Here is a 21,896-nt window from a genome sequence, read left to right as displayed (position 1 = left end):
CCCCCCCCGGGGCGCCGCAGCATAAAATGGCTGCCCACTGCTCCGGGTGTGTGTGTTCACAGGTTGTGTGTTGTGTGTTCACTGCTCTGTGTGTGGTGCACTTCGGATGGGTTAAATGCAGAGCACGAATTCTGAGTATGGGTCACCCATACTTGGCTGTATGTCACGTCACTTTCACTTTTTTTGTCACTTTTTTTTAACTGTATTTTTGTTAATGCTATCAAACGATTAATCACAATTTCAAAATAGGTTTTTGTTTACATATATATGTGTGTGTGCTGTGTATATTTATAACATGTACATATAAATACACACACATACAGTATATATTTTGAACATATTTACACATCTTTGCATGTATATATATATTTATATTAATATAAATTATATAAATGTATTCAATATGTAAACATAGCATACTTTTCTTAAATATAAACATGCATGGTGTGTATTTATACATGCATAATAAATATAACACAACACACAGATATTTTATGGAAACAAAAACTTATTTTGGATGCGATTAATCATTTGACAGCACGATTATTTGGTTAAATAAATGCAGCTTTGTTGAGACCAGAAGAGACTTCTTTTAAAAACATTAAAAACTTAGTTATTCCGAACTTTTGCCAGTAGTGTCTATACAGTATATACACAATCAAACTTACTTATCTTTATGCTCCTTTGGACATTTATGCATTTTTTACATTTATGCATTTTAGCAGACTCTTTTATCCAAAGCGAGTTACAGTGCATTCAGGCAAACATTTTTTACCTAACATTGAAAAAAAAAGAAAGTTATTACCTCTATGTTCATTAATAATATCCACGAATTTTAAAAAACAACAAGCGAAATGCAGTTGTTTGAGGTTGATGTTTGTGTTTCAGATACTCTCATCTCAGCGAGCTGGTGGATCACGTCTTCCCCTTCCTCTGTAAAGACCCTGCGTCCTCCTTCGACTGTCCCGAGTTCAGCCATTTCTCCTTCTGGAGAGAGCCGCTGCCTCCGCTGGACCTCGCTGACCTGATCTAGACACGGCTTCAGCTCCACACCGATCATCTGCTCAGCTCAGCATTTCTTCTCATTTATCAGTGCGTTTACAAACCAGAGACCACACACACACACATGCAAACACGCACAATCCGACACAAACACAATGATACACGCTGGGTGGAGAATGTGCAATGATGATAGCAATTGACACTACACTGAGCATCAGAGAAGCTCTTTGGACCCACAGATAAACACAAACACATTAAACCGAGTGCCTTCGGACGAACCTGTGCACTGTGACTGTAGTACAGGTCTGGGGCTCTCATGAATGTAGGTTCTCTGCCAAATAATGGCCGTTTCTAGGGGCTTTTCTATTATTGTGTTCTTTTTAAAATACTTTTTTTACAATTGCTGGTTACTGTAAAAGTGTGGGGTTGTTTTATCAGCAAATACTTTATACAGCTGAATTGTTTTTATTTATTTTGAACATTCGAATGCAGCTCTAAAACAAAGACAGTCTCTATATATTTGGCTTCTGTTTAGTGTATTTAAAAGAAACATTGAAACATAAAAGAAATCACTTTAAATGTCACCTGACTGACTTTTTTAGACGTCTAGTTAGAGGCGTTTCCTAAAGTAAGCATCGCTTGCGCGTTCATTAAATCCTGATGTTGTGGTTCTCATGCTGCTCTAATAATATATTGAATAATATATGCTCATATTAGTGTTATTTTTAGTTAGGTACACATCTGACATTTTGAGCAACATGTAATTTTAAAATATTGTTAAATACATGTTATAAATGTATTGTTATATAAAATATAGATTTTTTTTCAAGAGTACATTAACACTGAAATCATTATAAAACAACAATAATAACCTCCATTAAAGATCAAAGTTCCCACATAGAATTTTTAAAAAGTATTATTTTTTTATGTTGATGATAACTGGCCAAAATATGTTGAAAATATTTAGCTTATTAATATTTATGTTTATATTTGTATTATTGGCCATACATTTAACACTCTAATAAAATATTTAACAAATTGTCTTAAGTAAGCGATATATTTTTCTAAACTTTTTTTTATCTTTAAAAACATTTTTTTTGTTAAATGGGGCTTTTAGTAGACTACTAATGGAGATTGTTGTTGTTTTAATTATTTTTATTTTATTAATATTTTATATTATGAATGTTATACACACCTACATACGTGTGTTTTGTGTGTGTGTGTGTGTGTGTGTGTGTGTGTGTGTGTGTGTGTGTGTGTGTTGTGTGGTGTGTGACCCTTGAGCACAAATATTAATTTATAGAAATAGCCATGGGTCAAAATTATTGATTTTCTTTTATGCCAAAAATAATAAAGATCATGTTCCCATAGATATATTTATTAAATTTCCTACCATAATAAAAATGTTAAAACAAAATTTTTGATTAGTAATACGCTTGATAAGGACTTAAATTGGACAAATTTAAAGGGTAATTTCTCAATATTTGGATTTTTTTGCACCCTCAGATTCCAGATTTTTCAAATAGCTGTATCTCAGCCCAATATTTCCTATCATGAACAAAACGCAATATTTATTCAGCTTTCAAATCTCAGATTCGAAAAACGTACCCTTATGACTGGCTTTTTGTGGTCCGGTGTCCACACACACAGAATTTTTTTTTTTTTTCTCAGTTTGTTATAAGTATCATTACCAATTGTATTAATTTTATAATATATAGAAATTAATAATTATACTAACTGTATAAGTACCAAGTACCAATCGGCTGTTTGTTCATCGTGCGTGGTCACGTACATCATCATCATCATCATCATCATCATCACTCTTGTCTGTGTGAGTGAATGGCGCGCGTGAAGCTCCATCAGGAAGCAGCAGAGAGTGTTTAAATCAATAAAGGTGTGTATATATGGCTGTAAAGCATATATGCTGGCTCCTTCGACTCTCATCGACACACTTAGATGAACTCTAACTCGTGTTTCAGCAGCACTCAGTCTCTCTCTGAGTGTCATCAGAGAGGAACAGTGCAGGTACGTGCCACTACACACCATCTTTCAGAAACGAGCAGTTAGAGACATTATTGTGACGTTTCACTGAATCTATCAAACGATCCGAACTGATCCAGTGATTAACAATAATAACACGAAACTCTGCACCAAAACCCCTGAAGCTAAGCGGTAACGGGTCTGCGTCGCGTCTGCTTTGATTCACGTGAAAGTATAACATCGTGTTGCAGTCTATGGAGCTGCTAAACCACAGACTGAATAAACACAGCTCTGCCGTCGAGTTCCAGAGACACCCACGGCGGTTTATGATGAAAATGGCTGCACATGAACAGCAAAAAGCGCCATGCACGTCTTTCTGAAAGGATTTCTCTGCTGTTCTACACGCGATTAACAGCAGAGCGAGATTTTGTGTCGTGAAAGCGAGAGGTAGGCGTGGCTTAGCGTTCAGCGGGCAGCCGGTTGATAGAAGAAGGTGTCGAGTTCTGATCACAAACATGCCTGGAGCACAAAACCAGTCATGAGCGGTCTAGTTTTTGTGAAATTGAGAGTTATAAATTCATCTGAAAGCTGAATAAATAATCTCTCCATTTGATGTGTACGGTTTGTTAAGATGTGACTGAATATTTGGCTGAGATACAACTATTTTGTAAATCTGAGGCAGTGCAAAACATCAAAATATTTGGGGAAAATCATCTTTAAAGTTGTCCAAATTAAGTTCTTAGCAATGCATATTACTAATCATAAATTATATTTACGGTAGAGAAATTAACAAAGTATACTTCATGGAACATGAAACTGAATCTTTACTTAATATTCTAATGATTTTTGGCATAAAAGAAAAATTAATAATTTTGACCCATATAATGTATTTTTGGCTGTTGCTACAAATATACCCCAGAGACTCAAGACTGGTTTTGTGCTCCAGGGACACAGATGATGTATATTTACATATAAAAATAAAATATAATTTTGTTTTGAATGCATCATATCAACAATATTGATGATTATCAATATATTAAACTCATTTCTGAAGCCCCCTCTCCACTACAGAGAGGAAAAAAAAAACATTGTTGTGAGATTTAAAAAAAATAGAACAACTTAAGACATAAATTATGATATAAAAAGATGGCATTTTAAGAAAACAGTTATGACAAAATGTTTGACCTTTAATGTCATTTTTTATTACAATTCATAATTTAAATTTTTTGTCTAATAATTATCTCAGAATTTTAAGTTTATTTCATAATTTAGTATTTACCTAATAACTATTAGTAAATCTCAAAATTTCTCCGTTTTGTCCACATTTATGACTTTTTATATCGTAATTATGATTTTTATCTCATTTTGTCTTTCTATCTCAAAATGTCAACTTTTTATCTTATAATTATGACTATCTATTAATTGTGTGGTTTCATAACTTTTTGTCTCATAATTACAACAATTTTGAGAATTCTTTTGTAATAATTATGACATTTTCAAAATTATGATTTCTTAGGTAAATCATTGCGATGTGAAATATTATGATGTAACTTATGAGACATAAAAAAGTCCTAGGGGCGGGGGGGGTCGGGGGGCGGGGGGGGGGGGCGGGGGGGGGGGGAAGGGGGGGCGGGGGGGGGGGGGGGGGGCGGGGGTCGGGGGAGCGGGGGGGCGGGGGGGGGGGGGGGGGGGGGGGGGGGGGGGGGGGGGGGGGGGGGGGGGGGCAGGCAACACATAATTATGACACATTTAAACTTTTTATCTAATAATTATGACTATTTATCTCAGAATTTCTGATTTTATGTCATAATTGTAACTTCCACGCCACAATTTCGACTAATAATATCATTATTATAACTTTTCATCTCATAATGTTGCTAGTTTGTGTGATAACTGACAGAATGTAACGTTTTAATCTCATTATTATGACTCTGATGCCATGTTTGGTGGAAATGGGCTTCTGTGAATCATCCTGTTTTTTTTCCATATTTGATATTTTTATCAGATTGCATGAAGCCAGAGGAGCGCTGATGTGTTCTTCTCTCTGTGCTGTACTGGCACAGTCATCATGGCACACGGCTCCTCCTGACGGCTGTTTTGGACTCAGAGCTCACCTGTCCCATCTGTCTCCATCTCTTCCTCGACCCGGTCACTCTCCCCTGTGCTCACAGTTTCTGTCTGGGTTTGTCTGGAGACGCCGGAGAGGGACAACACTTCTGGATTTGATCAAGTGCTTTGCTGCCCAGTATGTGGACAGGAACATCTGAGCCCGGAGTCCCCTGCCCGAGAAACATCCAAACTGAAACAGATAGTGGAGAACTACAAAACCAGCAGCATCACGAGCTCCGGTCCAGTGCAATCAATGACCAGAACGTCTCCAGAAGATGCTGAAGTGTGCACCTCAACAGATTCTGGGAAAAGCTCTCTGCTGGAGAGTAGAAGCCGCCGGTGAACGGAGGTCTAGACTGAATCCGGTCATCTCTAGTCTTCAAGAAAAGCTGGCTCTCGTAGATGATCTGGCGAGTAAGGAGGGAGGCCAAGAGACTGCGCGGTGCGAGCAGCGCACGCGGATCTGAGGAACGATGTGAGCGGCGTCCTGGAGGAGATCTCAAGCGCTGGTGAGAGAGCTACAGCACGACTGCTCTGACGCTCCTGTGAGGGCCGAGTTGAGACCCAGAGAAGATGCTGTTGGGAAAAGAGTACGAATGCTGTCCGACCTCCAGAAGGAGCTGAGATCCGCCGAACTCCAGGTCAGCGCGTTAAGCGGACGAGACGGACGACGCTTGTCTTAGGGATGGCATCCGAGACATCGAGAGCCGGGTTTCCGGCGTGACCCTGGAGCCTCCGCAGGACTCCTCCCCCTCCGGCGCTCTGGAGTTATCCAGCGGTTTGAAGGAAGAGTCTGTGAGAAGATCGAGCGCCAAAAAACACCCAACTCCGTCTCGGACTCGGATCCGCTCAGCGGCGCTACGCGTCGTTCTCAACCCATCCGAGGTCACCTTCGACCCGGACACCATCCATCCCAACCTGGTCTTATCCGAAGACCTCAAAACGGTGAGTTTCAGTGGCGCCAAGCAGCCGTATCCGGCCAGCTCTCAGAGGTTCTCCAGTTTCTTCCAGGCTTTGAGCTCCCAGAGCTTCGTGTCCGAGGAGAACATCTCGGATTCCCCCACGGACTGAGGTCCAGGCTGAGGGCTGTGCCTGGGTTCTGGCCGTGTGTTACGGGGAGCTGCCCTGATCTGGTTCCGGGAGCGGTCTGGAGAGCAGCGCTGGGTCCTGGTGCCTCATGTACTGTGATAACCTGTTCTGAGGGCGTACGAGAAAGGAAAGGACACGCCGCTTAGACGCACCGCCGTCTCTGAAGAGAATGGAGATAACGCCTCAGCTTCAGCTCCGGCACTTTTAGCGTTTTACAACAGCGTCAGCGATCTGAGTGGAGATAAAACTCACCTGCACACTTTTAAAGTCGGCTTCACCCAGCCGGTGTATCTGGCTGTGAGGATGATGTCCGGTCAACCCAAAGCACACATCACTGTCAGCTAGTGAGTGAAGAAACCACTCGATTCTGACCGTATGCATCGAATGCTAAATTAAAACATAGACCTTATTCATCCGTTCTTCTCCTGTTGTCGTAATGTTACGATGCAATACATCATTAATGTTCACTTCACGCACTAAATGCATCATTCTACAATAGGTTGTCACATGCATTATGTTTGCAGTGTTTAATTTGATCATATACAGTCCCCTCAGTTCACGTGTTGTGTGTGTTCAAGTCGGTTTAATGCATGTATGTTGCTTTTAAGCACTGTGACATTTGTTTAACTTCAATAACACAAGACCACATGACATTTAAAACATTTCTAATTCTGTTTCTATGCTGTGCTTTTCTTTTAAAGTGTGTATTAAAACTGTTTTTCTGTCTAAATTTAAATAAACAGTAGAATCTACCTTTTTTTTTCTAAATACGGCATTATACTGTACTATTTATTGTATAAATAATTGTATCGTTTTTTTATTTTTTCTAAACTCCAAAGTTTTTATTTTAATATTTTGTCTTTTATTTTGAAGGGTTGTCTACATGGCTGCCATAGACTTCGGAAGTGCAGAATAGGCTTTTATTTTGAAGTGTTTGCCTACAAGAGCGGTCCTCCGTGTCCTTTTTGTTATAAATTTAAAATTAATATATATATATATAGATATGTGTGTGTGTGTGTGTGTGTGTGTGTGTGTAATAGATAGATAGATAGATATAGATAGATAGATAGATAGATAAAGCATACATGTGTGTATTCGTTTTTATTAATACGATTAAATGTAAGTAATATGACATTGCAAATCAAAGCAATAGCAACACATATAAATAAAAATATAAGTTGCAAAATGAAATGAAATTAAGCTACAGTACAGCATAACGCTATCAAAGTAGCAATTCAATTTTACACAAATATGGTCAGTGGTTTCTCTTTTGAGTCTTTTATTATGAAAGGTTTCATAGGTGTGGCGGCCATCTTTGACACGTGTGACGCGTTCAGGACGCATCAGTTTCATTCCGGCTGTAAACACAAGCCACCGAAGCGCCGACGAAAGTTATTATGCCTCAGCTAATAACTTCTGATCGCGTTACTACAGAAGCGCCCCGGCTCTGATCTGAGATCATCGGCAGGGAAAGGTGAGCTGTGTTTTTGAGGTGTATCAGCTGATATATCCGCGCGCTGTGTGGTTGAAACGTCACGTGACGCTGTACAGTATACCTCGCTCGCTCGTGCAGTAAACACACACAGAAGGTTCTGGTTCTCTGACGCTGTGTGTGTGTGTGTGTTCGGATCAGTGTGTGTGGTGTCTGATCACATTAATGTGTGAGTGTGTTATAACGTGCATCTGTGTAAATACACACACATTCCAGCGGAGAAACTTTGTTACGATTCATACATTCGAAACATTCCGATCTCTTACAAATGTATTATTATTATTATTATTAGTATTCTTAATAAATGAATGGATTTTGAAAATGTTGTGATGGCTGATTTAAACCAGTCAGTAAGCTGTCAAAGTGGGTTGTTTATTTTAATATTATTTATATATACTTTTACAGCGTTTATTAATATTTTAATTAGTGTTTATTTTTTATGAATTTCACTTTTTTAGTAATTATTATTATTATTATTAGTTTTTTTTTCTTCAAATATTTCAGTCTACCTTTAATTTATTTTTTTATTTCCGTTTTAGTAATTTTAATAGTAAAAAAGTATTTTTTGCCAAGGCAACATTTCTCATTTTTAAATGTTAAAGTTCTTTACATGTTTATTTGTGTTATATTGACGCAGCTGTGAATCTAATCTTCTGCATTTTTTATGGTGAACTCCTAGAAATCTGTGCTTTACATGCAGATGTGTTGCTGGTGTGTTCTGTATGTTTGTATATCATATATGAGGGAGTGTTGTGTTTTGCAGAGGTTTAATCCAGAATGCTGGAGACCGTGACTGATGCAGGAAGTTTGCTCCGTTATGCCAACACCAGTGTGTTTCCCACCGCCGACAACAGCTCCGAGTTCATCCCTGACCATGAGAACAACATCACCAAACCACACAGATGCCTGCAGATCCTGTACGACGACATCGGACGCTCCAGGTACGGCCGCTCACTGTCTGTGGACACACACGTGTGACCCTGGAGCACAAAACTGCCAGCAGCACACAACTTCCTCTCCTTGTCTTTTTAAAATCATAACTCAGCAAATAATGTAGAAACGTAAAACAGTAGGTCTGTTGTTTTTTGGGTTATCTGTTGTATTTTGTAAGAAAACTTCAGAGAAAAACATTTGCAAACCTCACCAAAAATGAACAGTATTTCTTATGGAGCTTTGACAAAATAATATTATCATTATTACTGTAATTTTTTTGTATTGAATTACCATCGAAATTTAGTGTCAGTGAGATGTTTTTAAGAGAAACATCCGAGGCTGCATTTATTGGATCAAAAAAAGTAAAAACATTAATATTGTGAAATATTGTTACAGTTTAAAATAACCGTTTTTTTGATGTTTGTTGGAAGTTTATTTATTAAATAAAGCTTAAAAATTGAACTTCATTGACTGCAGGTGCCTCATATGTGTGCTAGTGTAACATATGAACGTTTATACATTTCTATCTTATTTTTTTTATGAAGAGAACTTGTTGAAGAGGATTTTTTTTTTAGATATATTTTAGCTTTTTTAAAATATTTTTTTATCTTTTAAATCTTTTTTTTATGTTTTTAAGACTTAAAACTTAAACTTAACACTTAAAGTTTGTTGTTTTGGTTATAGTTTTTATTTCTGTTTTTTTTTTTTTTTTTTTTTTTTTAGATATTTTTAGCTTTTTTAAATCTTTTTTTTTTTTTTTTAGATATTTTAGCTTTTTAAAATCTTTTTTTTTTTATATTTTTAGCTTTTTTAAAATCTTTTTTTTTTTATATATTTTAGCTTTTTTTTAAATCTTTTTTTGTATAGATATTTTAGTTTTTTAAATCCTTTTTTTTTTTAGATATTTTTAGCTTTTTTTAAAACATTTTTTAGATATTAGCTTAGCTTTTTTTTTTTTTTATTTTTTTTAGATATTTTAGCTTTTTGAAATCTTTTTTTTTTTTAGATATTTTAGCTTTTTTAAATCTTCTTTTTTTTTTGATATTCTAGCTTTTTTAAAAAAAATTTTTTTAGATATTGTAGCTTTTTTTTAAATCTGATTTTTTTTTTTTTTTTATAGCTTTTTTTAAATCTTTTTTTTTTTATATTTTAGTTTTTTAAATCCTTTTTTTTTTTTAGATATTTTAGCTTTTTTTTAAAACATTTTTTAGATATTTTAGCTTTTTGAAATCTTTTTTTTTTTTTTTTTTTTTTTTATCTTTAAAAAATCTTTTTTTTTTTTTTTTTCAGTTTTAAGACTTCAGCTTAAACTTTTTGTTTTGGTTCCAAGGAGGTGTTTATGTGGATAAATAGGTGCTTTCCATCACAGCACAAAAAGGTTGAATTTCCAGTTTTAGTTGTGTGTGTGCGTGTGTGTGTGTGTGTGTGTGTGTGTGTGGTGTGTGTGTTGTGTGTGTGCGTGCGTGTCGGGTGCGTGCGTGCTGCGTGCGTGCGTGCGTGCGTGCGGTGATACATGCGTGCGTGCGTGCGTGCGTGCGTGTGGTCTAGTATTGCAGTAATAAACGGCTGGTTTCTGTGCTGTTTAATCTAAACATGTTTAATGAATGTCTCGGCGCTAAAGCCTCTGTTTTGGTCTGATTCGTAACTCTTCGTCTCTGTTTGTCCGTCAGGGTTCGTTACTGGGACGTGATGCTGCTCGTCCCAAACGTGGCTTTCCTCATCTTCCTGATGTGGAAGCTTCCTTCTGCTCGCGCGCTAAGATCCGTCCTGACCTCCAGCCCTATATTCGTGGCGTTTTACATCCTGGTAAGCAGCAGAGTGTCCGGCGTGAGCTGCAGGTTTGCATGCAGTGGCTTGTCTGTTTTCTGCTCAGGTCTGCTGTAATGTCTCTGTCTCTCGTGCTGCTCAGGTGTTCGTGGTGGCAGCTGTAGGGATCACTCGTGCCATCGTCTCCATGACCGTCAGCACATCCAGCGCCGCCACACTCATAGACAAGGTGAAAACACACACAAAACATCTCAGTCAGGACTTCACACTGACTTCTGTCAATCTTGAATTAATTATGGTAATATAAACCCAAATCTGCATTTGAAAGCACGACTAACAAACATGCAAAACATGACTTATTCCTATATGTTACTATATATTTACTGTATTTGACATACTACAGTTCAAAAGATTATCCTGTGAGAACCTTTTGTGCATTAAAATGATCAAAATGTTACAAAAAGAATGCTGTTTCTTCGATTTAAATAATGCTGTTCAGGAACATACTTGCATGTAGCATTTATTTAATTACAATAACGCAGTGCTGTAATGATGTTGTGAATTCATCAGTGATTTCTGTGTGTTCACAGGTGCTCTGGGAAATCACGAGGTTCTTCTTATTGGCTATTGAGCTGAGCGTGGTCATACTCGGACTGGCGTTTGGTACGTTCCTGCACTGCGTTCGTTTCGGATCTCAAATGTGATTCCGTTTCTTATAAAAAACACATTTTTCAAAAGGGTGAAAATGTAATGTTAGTATCATTAACCTATCACAGTATATTTAATTTAATTTGCTTTTATTTTTATATTTTGTTTATCATTTTAATTTTAAGTTTCACTAATTAAATTAAGTTCTTTTAGATTTCTATTTAGCTTTATTTCAGTTTTTAGTCATTTTAGTACTTAAACGTATTAATTTGAGTGAGTTGCCAAACCAGCATTCTCAACATTTTAATTTTAATTGTTTTTTTTTTTTTGGTCTAATATTTTACATTTAAATTTTATTCCAGCTGTATGCTTTTTAAATGTTTTTTAAGTAATGCATTAGTTTAGGAATAGTGATAATTGGTCCTTAAAATATTATTATTATTATTTATTTAATTTTTTTGCAGTTTTAGTTAACAAAAGCAACACTAGTGACAGTGATTTCCATGTTTTCTAAATGTACCTGTTGCTCTGCAGTGAGAGCCCATGAAAACGAAGGGTCCTTTTAGTGTGTGCTGCGCTTGCTGTTAAAGTGTGTTTGTTTGTGATTGTGTTCGCTCAGGCCATCTGGAGAGCAAGTCCAGCATCAAGCGTGTGTTGGCCATCACTGCGGTGCTGTCTCGGTCTCTGGCCTACTCCATCACACAGGTGTGTGTTACACAGCAGCCGTTCATTACACATCTATATACATTCATTACAGCAGAATTGTTTGTCTTTGAGTCGGATGTTAATTCAGAAACGGCTCTGATGAATTCAAACTGATAAGCAAAATGCAGTGTCTCTTGCTCTCTTTCTCAGGGGACTCTAGAGATTCGTTTCCCGGACAAACATCTCTCCGCCAAAGACTTCAACATCTACGGTCACGGCGGGCGACACTTCTGGTTGGCCAGTTCCTGTTTCTTTTTCCTGGTATCTAATCAAAGACTTCTCCTTTCTTATGAAACCATATTGTGTTTATATATTGAATTATTAATGTTTAATCCTGCATTTTAGGTGTATTCCCTGATAGTCATCCTACCTAAAACTCCAGTCAGAGAGCGGATCTCGTTACCATGTGAGTGAACGCAGTGTTCATCATGTAGCAAGCTTTCAGATGATGATGATGATGATGATGATGATGATGTGAGTGAACGCAGTGTTCATGATGATGATGTGTGTCCTCTGGTTCTCGTGCCGCAGCGAAGAGGAGTTTTTACGTGTACGCTGCCATCCTGTCGCTGCTCAATCTGGTTCAGGGTTTGGGAAGCGCGCTGCTGTGTGCCGACATCATCGAAGGCCTGTGGTGAGGATTCATCTCTGTCTGGCAAAAGTGGAAAAAAAAATTATACTAAAATGTTTTTGTAATAAATTTATTTTGTGCTAAGTAGTGTCGTCAAGCGATTAATCGCATCCAGCATAAAAGTTTTTGTTTAAAATAATATAGTATGTTTGTACAACAAAATAGTGCTTATATTTATATACACATAATAAATAAACACAGTACACGTACTTGTATTATGTAAACAAAAACGTTTATTTTGGATGATTAATCTCGATTGACGGCACTAGTGCTAAGTATACTACAAAAATATTTACGTATTGCACTTTTAGTATACTTAACTGGTACACTTGTAGTGTACTACAAGTGTACCAGTTAAGTATACTAAAAGTGCAATACAACTAATTTAGTGCTTAACGCACTTTAATTGTGCAGAAATAGTGCTGAACTAAAGATATACTGAAGTATATATTGACTGATTACACTAAAGTGGAACTATTGCAAGGATACTTGAGGCACACTTTAAATATCTTGCATTTAAAGACTGATATTATACAGACAGAGGTCATACACTCCTTATTAGTTGGGATATTAAAACACATTTTAGGCATAATATTAAGAAATGTGCATTGTGCATTAAAGAAATACTCCAAATAAAGTTGAATTGTATGTTTTAATTGAGATGGTTAATGGATTTGAAGCATACTTAGTATGGAAACATGTATTTGGAATAAATTATGGCTTAGGTTTATTTTATTTATTTATTACTAGGGTATACTATTGGAGCAGTTAACAGAAATGCTAGTGTTTGATAATGCAATTTCTATTTTTTAAAATATATTTTATATTAACATTTTGTGATTTTAACAATGAATCTCATCTTTATTTCTGCTATAGCAAGTGTGTTTGGCGAAGCGTCCTGCTCTTTAGAACTAAAAAGAGGCATATAGAAAAAAGCCCAAAAATAATTTAATTTAATTTAATTGTTTTTAATATATTATTATAATACATATAATATGCATTGTCTTATTTGCATAAAACGTGAGTGAAAAGTTTGAGACATTAATTTCTTTGGTTTGCTACAATAATATTCGAGATACTAAAATCTTTACTAAAAAAAAAAAAAAAAACTTAAATATTTCTCATTAATTTTATATCATGATTTTTATTTATTTGACCTTTTTCAGAAAGCTACAAATGAATCTCTCTCTCAATTGAAATGGATGGCAGATTATCCGTCTGGTTTCAAACTGAGTTTTTCTGTTCCTCTGTGTGTCTGCAGCTGTGTGGATGTGACCACATTCCTGTACTTTTCCGTCTTCGCTCCTCTGATCTATGTGACGTTCCTCAAAGGATTCTTCGGGTATGTAGATGCACCTCTAGACTCAGTCCTGTCTGCAGGAGGATCTGTGTTCACAGAGCAGATGAACAGCATATACAGAATATTTTTAACTCCGGCTTCAGAAGCCAGTCATGCGTTTACCTCATGGGGAAGTTCTGAGCTGTCAGTTCTATACGTCATAAAATACTCTTTATTTCAAAAGAGCAACAGAAATGCTGTTGTCTGTTATAAAACTGCACTAAACACCACCTTAAAGACATTTCTGCTCTCAGCAAATGTGGCCAACCATCATATTATTATTATTATACAAGCACTTTTACTCGTTCTAGTGGACGTCCTTTCTGTTTGGATAGTTTTAAATATCATTTTTATGACTGCTTTAGATGTGGATATATTGTAAAACATTTGTTCCACAAAAGAAAAAAAACATGCTTTGGTAAATGATAGTTATGACATACAAAGTTGCAATTATAATCATAATTATGAGATAAAAAGCAGCAATTTTGACATAAATGCCAGCATTGAGGTGAAAAGACAGAAGTGAAAACTGACATAAAAGATCTACAATTGTTTTTTGTCATATAATTATGACTTTAATGTAGATCTCATAATTGTCTTATTTTATCTCATTACATTGGAAGTGTATTTCTGCCTCTTAAAAAACATCATAATTATGAGAACGACTCCTGATTATGACCAAAACAAAACTTATGAGAGACTAAGTGCTATAATTATGGAGAGACTAAGAGACTAATTATGACCTGAAAGTGATTTTTTTTTATCATTTTATTTATGTCAGAATTAAACGTTTTTCTAATAATTTTGACTCATGATTACATTACATAATAATTTTTTTTTTTAATATGGTTGAAAAGGGCTTCCATAAGAGTCACATTTATTCTAAATATGAAACATTTCTGATTATTATCAATGTTTTTTGTGAAAAGCGTGATGCATTTTATTTTTCGTAATTCACCGATGAACAGAAAGCTTAAAAACAGCATTTATTTGAAATCGATTCAATTCAGTGCATCCTCGATGAACAGAAGCGTTATTTTCCACCTGATCTGTTTGATGAGAAAACCATCAGCTGCGTCCACTCTGAACTATAGCTACAGTGATTCAGTGTTCATGCACAAGATCATTTTTTCATTCGTCTCTCTTCAGCTCCGAGCCCAAATCCTCTTCTCCTACAAGTCACAAATCGAATGAGCCGGAAGACTCTGGACGTGCACCTTGCCCAACACCCTCTTCCTGGAGGGCCTGGGCCGGAAGGATCTGGATCACGGCTCGTACTCCAGCACGCAGATCGACGGCTCCGGGGCCGTACCTGGACGACGTGGTGTCGGGGCCCTTCAGCGGAGCACACAGCATCAACACAGCATGGACAGCGACCGCTGGAGGGCCCTCAACGCCTGAACACAGCTCCAGAAACACTGTCCCAGCCGGCGCTGTTATTAGAGGTCCATTTCATTTGTGTTCCATGAATTCAGCATTCCTTGTGTGACACCAGTGTGCTCGGATCTGTCCCGCAGGGAGCTCTATTGGACTTTGTGATGCACATAATCAAATATATTTCTCGATCACCATTAGATGATTTCATTATATCATGCTACTGATACGAGTTAAATATCTGCTTGTGTTTCTGATGCTCGTTTTCTGCCGTTAAGACTGATTTGGCTCGTTTGCTTGCTAATTTGAAGTCTTAGGGACCCTGTAATCTACTTTGGCTCTGTTCATATGCTTCACGTGGGCTGAGCGTTCATCTAGAAATTTGCCAAAACATTTATTTCTCCGCGCCATCTCATAGTTTTCAAAGTTTTTTCTTTGGATTTTTATTTATTTTAGTTTTCTGGTGGGTTTTGTTTGAGCCTGTCATCGTTAGACCTGGGTTCGGTTCTTAAAGTGAAAGCTTAAATGGTGATTTTGACCTTTGTTCGTCTTTCTGATTGATAAAGGCGTGTGTTTGTTTGTTTCATTCTGTGTGGGGGGAAGGGAAGAGGACTTTGGTCTTTAGTGGGAGGAAAACAATCTTGAATTAAATGATCTGGCCTGAGTAAAATGCGTTGTTTCTTATCACTTATTTCTCTTTTTTTGTTGTTTAAATATGATTTGAACATGGAGAGAAGATGTTTTATGATTAAACTATGTATTTAGAGATGTTTGTGGATTATTATTATTTGCACACAGTGGATTTTAAGGCTATTTGATGTTGAAGTTTTAATTTTTGCAGTGAAATGCAACTGTAAATGAGTTGTAATATAATCTAAAAATTCAGTGCAAATTTGACTCAATGCTTTGCTCTGCATGTTTATTTCATTTTTTGTTTATTTGATATTGCAGCCTGTTATTCGAAGCATATCTCAAAGATATTTTGTTTTGTTTTTTTTCTTCACTGTAATGCTTTGTTAAAGATCAGGGTAGTCTCTAGATTAAATGTTATAAAGCAGAAAATAAGAAACCATTTTAGTCAGATGAACACTGCACCAAAGTCCCAGAGAGAGACTTTATTCTGAGGACACACGGACAACCGACGAGGACTTTTATTTTGGAACATGCTTCCAGTGACGTGAGTGAAGTGATTTTCAAAAGCAGGAACTCTCGTCAACTTCAACGGATGTGGATCATTTACAATTTGCAGCTTTTTATCTTATAATCTTATTTTACCTTATAATTACTAAAATAACTATTTCCGTTTACATTTGAACTTCTAGATAAATTGTTTCCACTCTGTGACTTGTCTTTCATTTATGTTTTATATCAAAAATGCTTCGCACGCTGTCATCACGTGACGTTTTATTGAACGTCACCGTTTTAACGTTACCGTGTGGAGGAAATAAATGTCACAAAAATGTACCGTAAGAAATAAAAACAGAAAATCTGAATAGATAAAATAAGATTTACTATTTTTTTTTATTTGATGAAAAAAAAATATGAGAGAAATATAAGGGGAATTTTATATAATTTTGTTTTTTTTATATTTGCCGACCATTGCATTCAAATAAAATAATAATAAAAAAACTACCATTAAAATTTACCTTAAAAATAATAAATTAGTAACATAACGTGCATTTGTCAAGTTCTATTTATTATAATATCTCATACAAAAACAAAAAAAAAAAGATTTGTTTTCAAAAACAAATAAGAACATAAATTAAGCAAGCAAGCAAACAATTAAAACATTAAAAATATATATATGTGCTCCTGTAACTCAAGTGGTAGAGCATTGCGTTACAAAGCGCAAGGTTGCGGGTTTGATTCCCCGGGAACACATGATAGGTAAAAATTGATAGCCTGAATGCACTGTAAGTCGCTTTGGATAAAAGCGTCTGCTAAATGCATAAAATTTTAATTTAATTTAATATATTTTCGTTTTTTTTCTCCTGCGGCCTCAATGTGACGTCAGTGTATGGCATAGAACTGCATTTCCCAAAGTGCATTTCGCGTGTCACGTGATGCGTGATAACCAGTAATAGAGTGTTTGACGGATTTATGCGCACGTAGCGGGACACAGTGACCCTGAAGTCCTTCGGGGAGATTTTATTTCTCTTTTTGGGTTGTTTCGGGTTGTTTCTGTGGCTGATGGGGGCCGCGGACAGCAAGAGCAGATCTGTGTCGTACGGACTCGATGAACAGGACAATGTCACGGTCATCCACGGGGTCAAGGTGACAGAAACACATCTGCACCTCACACACAGAGCAATAATCATGTCCTGTGAGACACTGCTGTACCTCTACGAGATTTGATGGCATATTCTGTTGTAACTGTGCTCTTATGAGCAGAAGTCTGTTGTAACCGTCACTCTTCTGAACTTGAGCGGCTCTGAGAAAGTGAAAGTGACGTCATCAGCTGATATGATAGTCTTTCACTGTTTTCGTTGATTCATATGCGATAAAAAAAAGATGAAATGTGCTCATGTTTATCCTCGTGTCTTGTTTGCTGGGATCTAATGTGCTGTGAAATATAAACCTGTACAGTATCTGCTCTCACTCAAGGTCAACGACACAAAACTGGGTGTTATTTATTATTTATTTATTATTCATTTTGTTTTGAGAGCTGCAATATTTATTTGGTCGTATACATTTTTTTTTTTTTGGTAATTTGTCTGAATTTATATACCCAGATGAAAAAGGTAATAATCATAACTCATTTGATTGTATGTTAATGCGAGTGTGTCTGTGCTCTCAGTTGTCTGGTGATGTTCTTCAGCGGATGCGGGAGTCTGGACCATCATCATCATCATCATCATCATCACCCGGAGCAGAGAGTGCCAAACCTGCACCAGGTACGCTGTTTCTGCTCCTCTCCTCAGCAGCACTCGGTTACACCTCTCAATCACATCTCTGTGATATGCTGATATTTCAAGGGCCGTCCAGATCAGCTGCAGAGACACAGGAGGAGCTCAGAAGACGGTCAGTGTGTTACATATTTATCATTATTTCTGAAGACAGTCTCTGACATAATAACTATTGCAACTCTGTTAAAAATCAGTAAATTGTTTGGTAACACTATTTTTTTTTTTCGATTTTCGATTGTCTTTTTTTAATAGTTTTAATTCATGTTTCACGCATTAGACGAAATAAGACTACCACAGCTGTATGCAAATGTAATTAAAGATGTTTATAGTAACTCTTACATCCAAGTCATATGTGGAAGCGCCCTAACCGATCCCATACCACTTAAAATTGGCATCAAAACAGGGTGCCTGTGGAGCTCCATCAATTTCATTCTGGCGATTAACTCCTGGATGAAGTGGTTGTGCCAGTGCGCGCCAGCAGGTGTGCGATCCCCAAACCCAGTGCAAGGCTATGCGGATGATGTGGAAATCTCCTCAAGAGATGAAAGTGTTATTTTAACATGCTCCTCCGCACAGAGTTCATAAGGTGGTCAGGTTTAGACATCAAACATACAAAATATGCTGCATTCTATGAAAGGAGGAAACAGATGGTATAAAGCAAAGTCTGCTAAACCCCCTGCCTTTTCATTAATGCAGAAACCCATCCGACTGTATGAACGCCACGAAACATATCCTTATCTGGGTCATAAATTTAACATCAGTGGCGATTGGGAGGAACAGATCACAGAGTTGTGTCACGAGTACACTCGAAGACTTGGACTGATTGATGCTGCCCCACTCCCCATAATGATGAAAATCGAAGCCATCAGGCTGATCACAGCGGCTAAAATTCAACACCTTTTCCCGAACGTGCATTTTCCACAATGTACATTGTCAGCGATGAACAACGAAACGGTGGTGGAGTTGAGTTGGTGAGTGGTTTTTTTTTTATTGTTGTTCGTATAGGGTCGGTTATTTTTCTTCCGGGGGGGGAGGGAGGTATGTGTGGGTGAAACATTGATTGGATGGCTCTACACTGCTTCCAGAACAGGACATCTTTTAAACATGCTCAACAATGACGATATAAGTGTTAGAGAGCTATCACGCGAATCGCTGTTTTTACATCTACAGCGTCGCAAAATACCTGCTGCTTCTACAAACAAGTCCCAGTTTCTTGGATTTAAACTAAAGCAGAATGGAAAGTTAGACATCAGAGCAGCCGGATTTGGGGTGCGTTTGGATTGCGCTGTTATTTTTTAATTTTATATGATGTTTTATGGTGTTAAGGATGTAGTTGTCGTGACACGAGGGAGGAGTGGTTAGTATTTGCTATAAGATATTAAATGATCAGCTGTTTTCCACCCTGGCGATCTTCAGTAAAGACAGTACACCTCACCAGCTGCAGATTAAACACGCAAGAGCCTCAATTCTTCATCTTAGACAGACCCAAAACGGACAGCACTGGACAGGTCTCAGAATACAAGGAAAACTCTCATTACTTCAATTTGCCGACCACTCAGTGTCTCATTCTGTCCTGACAAACTTCTCAATCTCAGATGACATTCTAACATTCATGATTAAAGCAAGATTACAGTGTCTTCCAACGAAGTATAATTTGGCAACATGGTATCCATCAAAGCATGAACCCTACTGTATATTACATCCAACCCAGCAGGAAAATGAAACGGTTTGCTCATATACTAAACGGATGCTACAATTATAAAGGACTTTATGTGGCCAGACATGACCGTTTGGTTGATCAGGTTGCAAAGGACTTGCAAAAGGTAATCTGTGGACATGATAGTAAGATATACAAGCATAGCACTGTACGATTTAACTGGTTTCATTATGACACATCTGACAGTGATTACTTTAAAAATATCCCAAATACACCTGACATTGTAATTATAAATGAGGTTATGAAATCTGTATGTATCTTTGAGGTGGGCTGCTGTTTTGACCTGTATATGGATACTTGCTATTATTCTAAACTATTGAAATATCAATCACTGGTAGATCTCATTCAACAACTTGGATACAGCTGTAAATTAATAATTCTGGTATTTGAAAGTTTAGGCCATGTCCATAAGAATGTGATCAGGGGGATGCAGTTAGGGGGGCTGCAAAAAAAGGAAGCAAAAAGGCTTGCAAAATTCTGCTCTGTTTCAGCCACCAAAGGGAGCATGCAAATATGGAGGCGGAGATGTTTTGTTTATCCTTAATGTGTTGAGTATTATAAATGGAAGAACCTGTACAAGTATGTGAGCCATGAATTGTAGATCTGTCACCTCTTTTAGATCCAAATAAAAGCAATCAAATGTGTGTGTGTGTGTGTCTGTGTGTGTTAGGGGTTGGTTTAGGGGGTAGTTAATATCATTAACCTGATAGAAAATCAATGTAAGTCTATACAATGTCTTCACTAAGATAGCAACACAAACGTGTGTGTGTGTGTGTGTGTGTGTGTTGCCTGTAGGTTCGAGCGTGAGCAGGCTCTGGTCCAGGAAGAGTTGGCCCGGATCAGCCGTAGAGAGAGAGAGATGGCAGGAGATGATATGAACCCAGCGGGGCTGCGAGAGACAGCAAAGACACGGCAGGAACTAGACAAAACACACAACCTGGTGAGAGACACACACACACACACACACACACACACACACACACAGACACACACACACACAGACACACACACACACACACACACACACACACACACACACACATCTGACACTGTCTGTCCTTCTCTAACATACAGTGTGCACTTTAACATGCCTTTACTTCGACAACATGATTCCTCATTTTACAAAAGAATATTTTAATAATGAAGAACTTTCAAGCAATAACTCTCACAGATTTTTGTTTGTTTTCTCAAATATTTTTCACGATAATAAGGCATCTATGTATTTTCTGATCAGTTGACTCTGCAGTCCTCTGAACTCACATTTGCATGCTTCAGTGCTTAATTCACATACATGACCCTGGAGCACAAAAGCAGTCTTAAGTCTCTGGGGTATATTTGTAGCAATAGCCAAAAACACATTGTATGGCTCAAAATTATAATTTTTTCTTTTATGCCAAAAATCATTAGTATATTATGTAAAGATCATGTTCCATGAAGATATTTAGTGAATTCCCTACCGTAAATATATCTAAACTTAATTTTTGATTAGTAATATGCATTAAGAATTTATCTGAACAACTTTAAAGATGATTTTCTCAATATTTAGATTTTTTTTTTTTTTGCACCTTCAGATTCCTGATTTTCAAATAGTTGTATCTCAGCCAAATATTGTCCGATCATAACAAACCATACATCAATGGAGAGATTATTTATTCAGCTTATTTATTTGAAAAATTGACACTAGATGGCAGCAGGGGTGTTTGATTTAATCTTGCTGTTAGAGGTGATGCTCCTCATTTAATTACAGAGTGTCTTTTATAATAACCAGCTTCACTGTTAATTATAATTACCATGTTTTGCGTGTAAAGCTTTAAGTGCTCACGATTGCAATCTTTTATTTTGCTCTCTCTCTCTCTCAGTTTGTTTTTCCTTCAGCTGATGTGTTTCTGATTATGATCAACATGTATGTTGATGTGTGTTAATACCCAGTTCATTAATTACTATAAACACTAAACGAGTGTAAAGAAGCGTGTGATTCGCTACAGAAACAGAGGCATTGAACACTCGTTAAAATCTTACATTAAAATAGGCAGAGATTAAATTAAGTGCAACTTTCTTTCTTTGATGTGATTATAAATACAGCATCTGCTCTCACTGAGGTCCTTGGCTGTAATGTTTCCGTTGTTTCTCTGCTCTCCGTCGTTTCTCAGCCGGATGCGTTGAGTGTTCGGGTAAGAAGCAGAAGCAGCGGTCGTTTGCTGTGA

General features: G+C 37.0%; 2 protein-coding genes and 2 pseudogenes across 12 annotated transcripts in view; 3 read left to right on the top strand and 1 right to left on the bottom strand.

Annotated features, from left to right (window-relative positions):
- The window catches only part of LOC109056731 (E3 ubiquitin-protein ligase TRIM39-like), an 820,810-nt gene that overhangs the window by 456,708 nt on the left and 342,206 nt on the right, over window positions 1–21,896 (bottom strand). The window lies entirely within an intron of this gene.
- Window positions 5,004–6,745, top strand: LOC122137611 (annotated as a pseudogene).
- On the top strand, window positions 7,515–15,193 carry LOC122137622 (annotated as a pseudogene).
- chchd6b (coiled-coil-helix-coiled-coil-helix domain containing 6b) overlaps window positions 17,132–21,896 on the top strand; it is a 19,497-nt gene continuing 14,732 nt past the window's right edge. For 4 of the 8 annotated variants that reach the window (XR_006154971.1, XM_042725310.1, XM_042725311.1 and 1 more), the window contains exons 1-4: window positions 17,132–17,343; window positions 17,867–18,090; window positions 20,488–20,632; window positions 21,843–21,863. Coding sequence is in view for 7 of the 8 variants with exons in the window: in XM_042725310.1 (XP_042581244.1) it covers window positions 17,260–17,343; window positions 17,867–18,090; window positions 20,488–20,632; window positions 21,843–21,863 (474 nt within the window). In the remaining variant the exon portion in view is untranslated. The remainder of the gene's footprint in view (window positions 17,344–17,866; window positions 18,091–20,487; window positions 20,633–21,842; window positions 21,864–21,896) is intronic. The other 4 variants (XM_042725313.1, XM_042725314.1, XM_042725315.1 and 1 more) reach the window with 4 other exon arrangements.

This window comes from Cyprinus carpio, chromosome B6, assembly GCF_018340385.1.
Source record: "Cyprinus carpio isolate SPL01 chromosome B6, ASM1834038v1, whole genome shotgun sequence".
Lineage (NCBI taxonomy): Eukaryota > Metazoa > Chordata > Actinopteri > Cypriniformes > Cyprinidae > Cyprinus > Cyprinus carpio.
The sequence above is the reverse complement of the archived record's forward strand: the minus strand, read 5'-3'. Positions and strand labels throughout refer to the sequence as shown.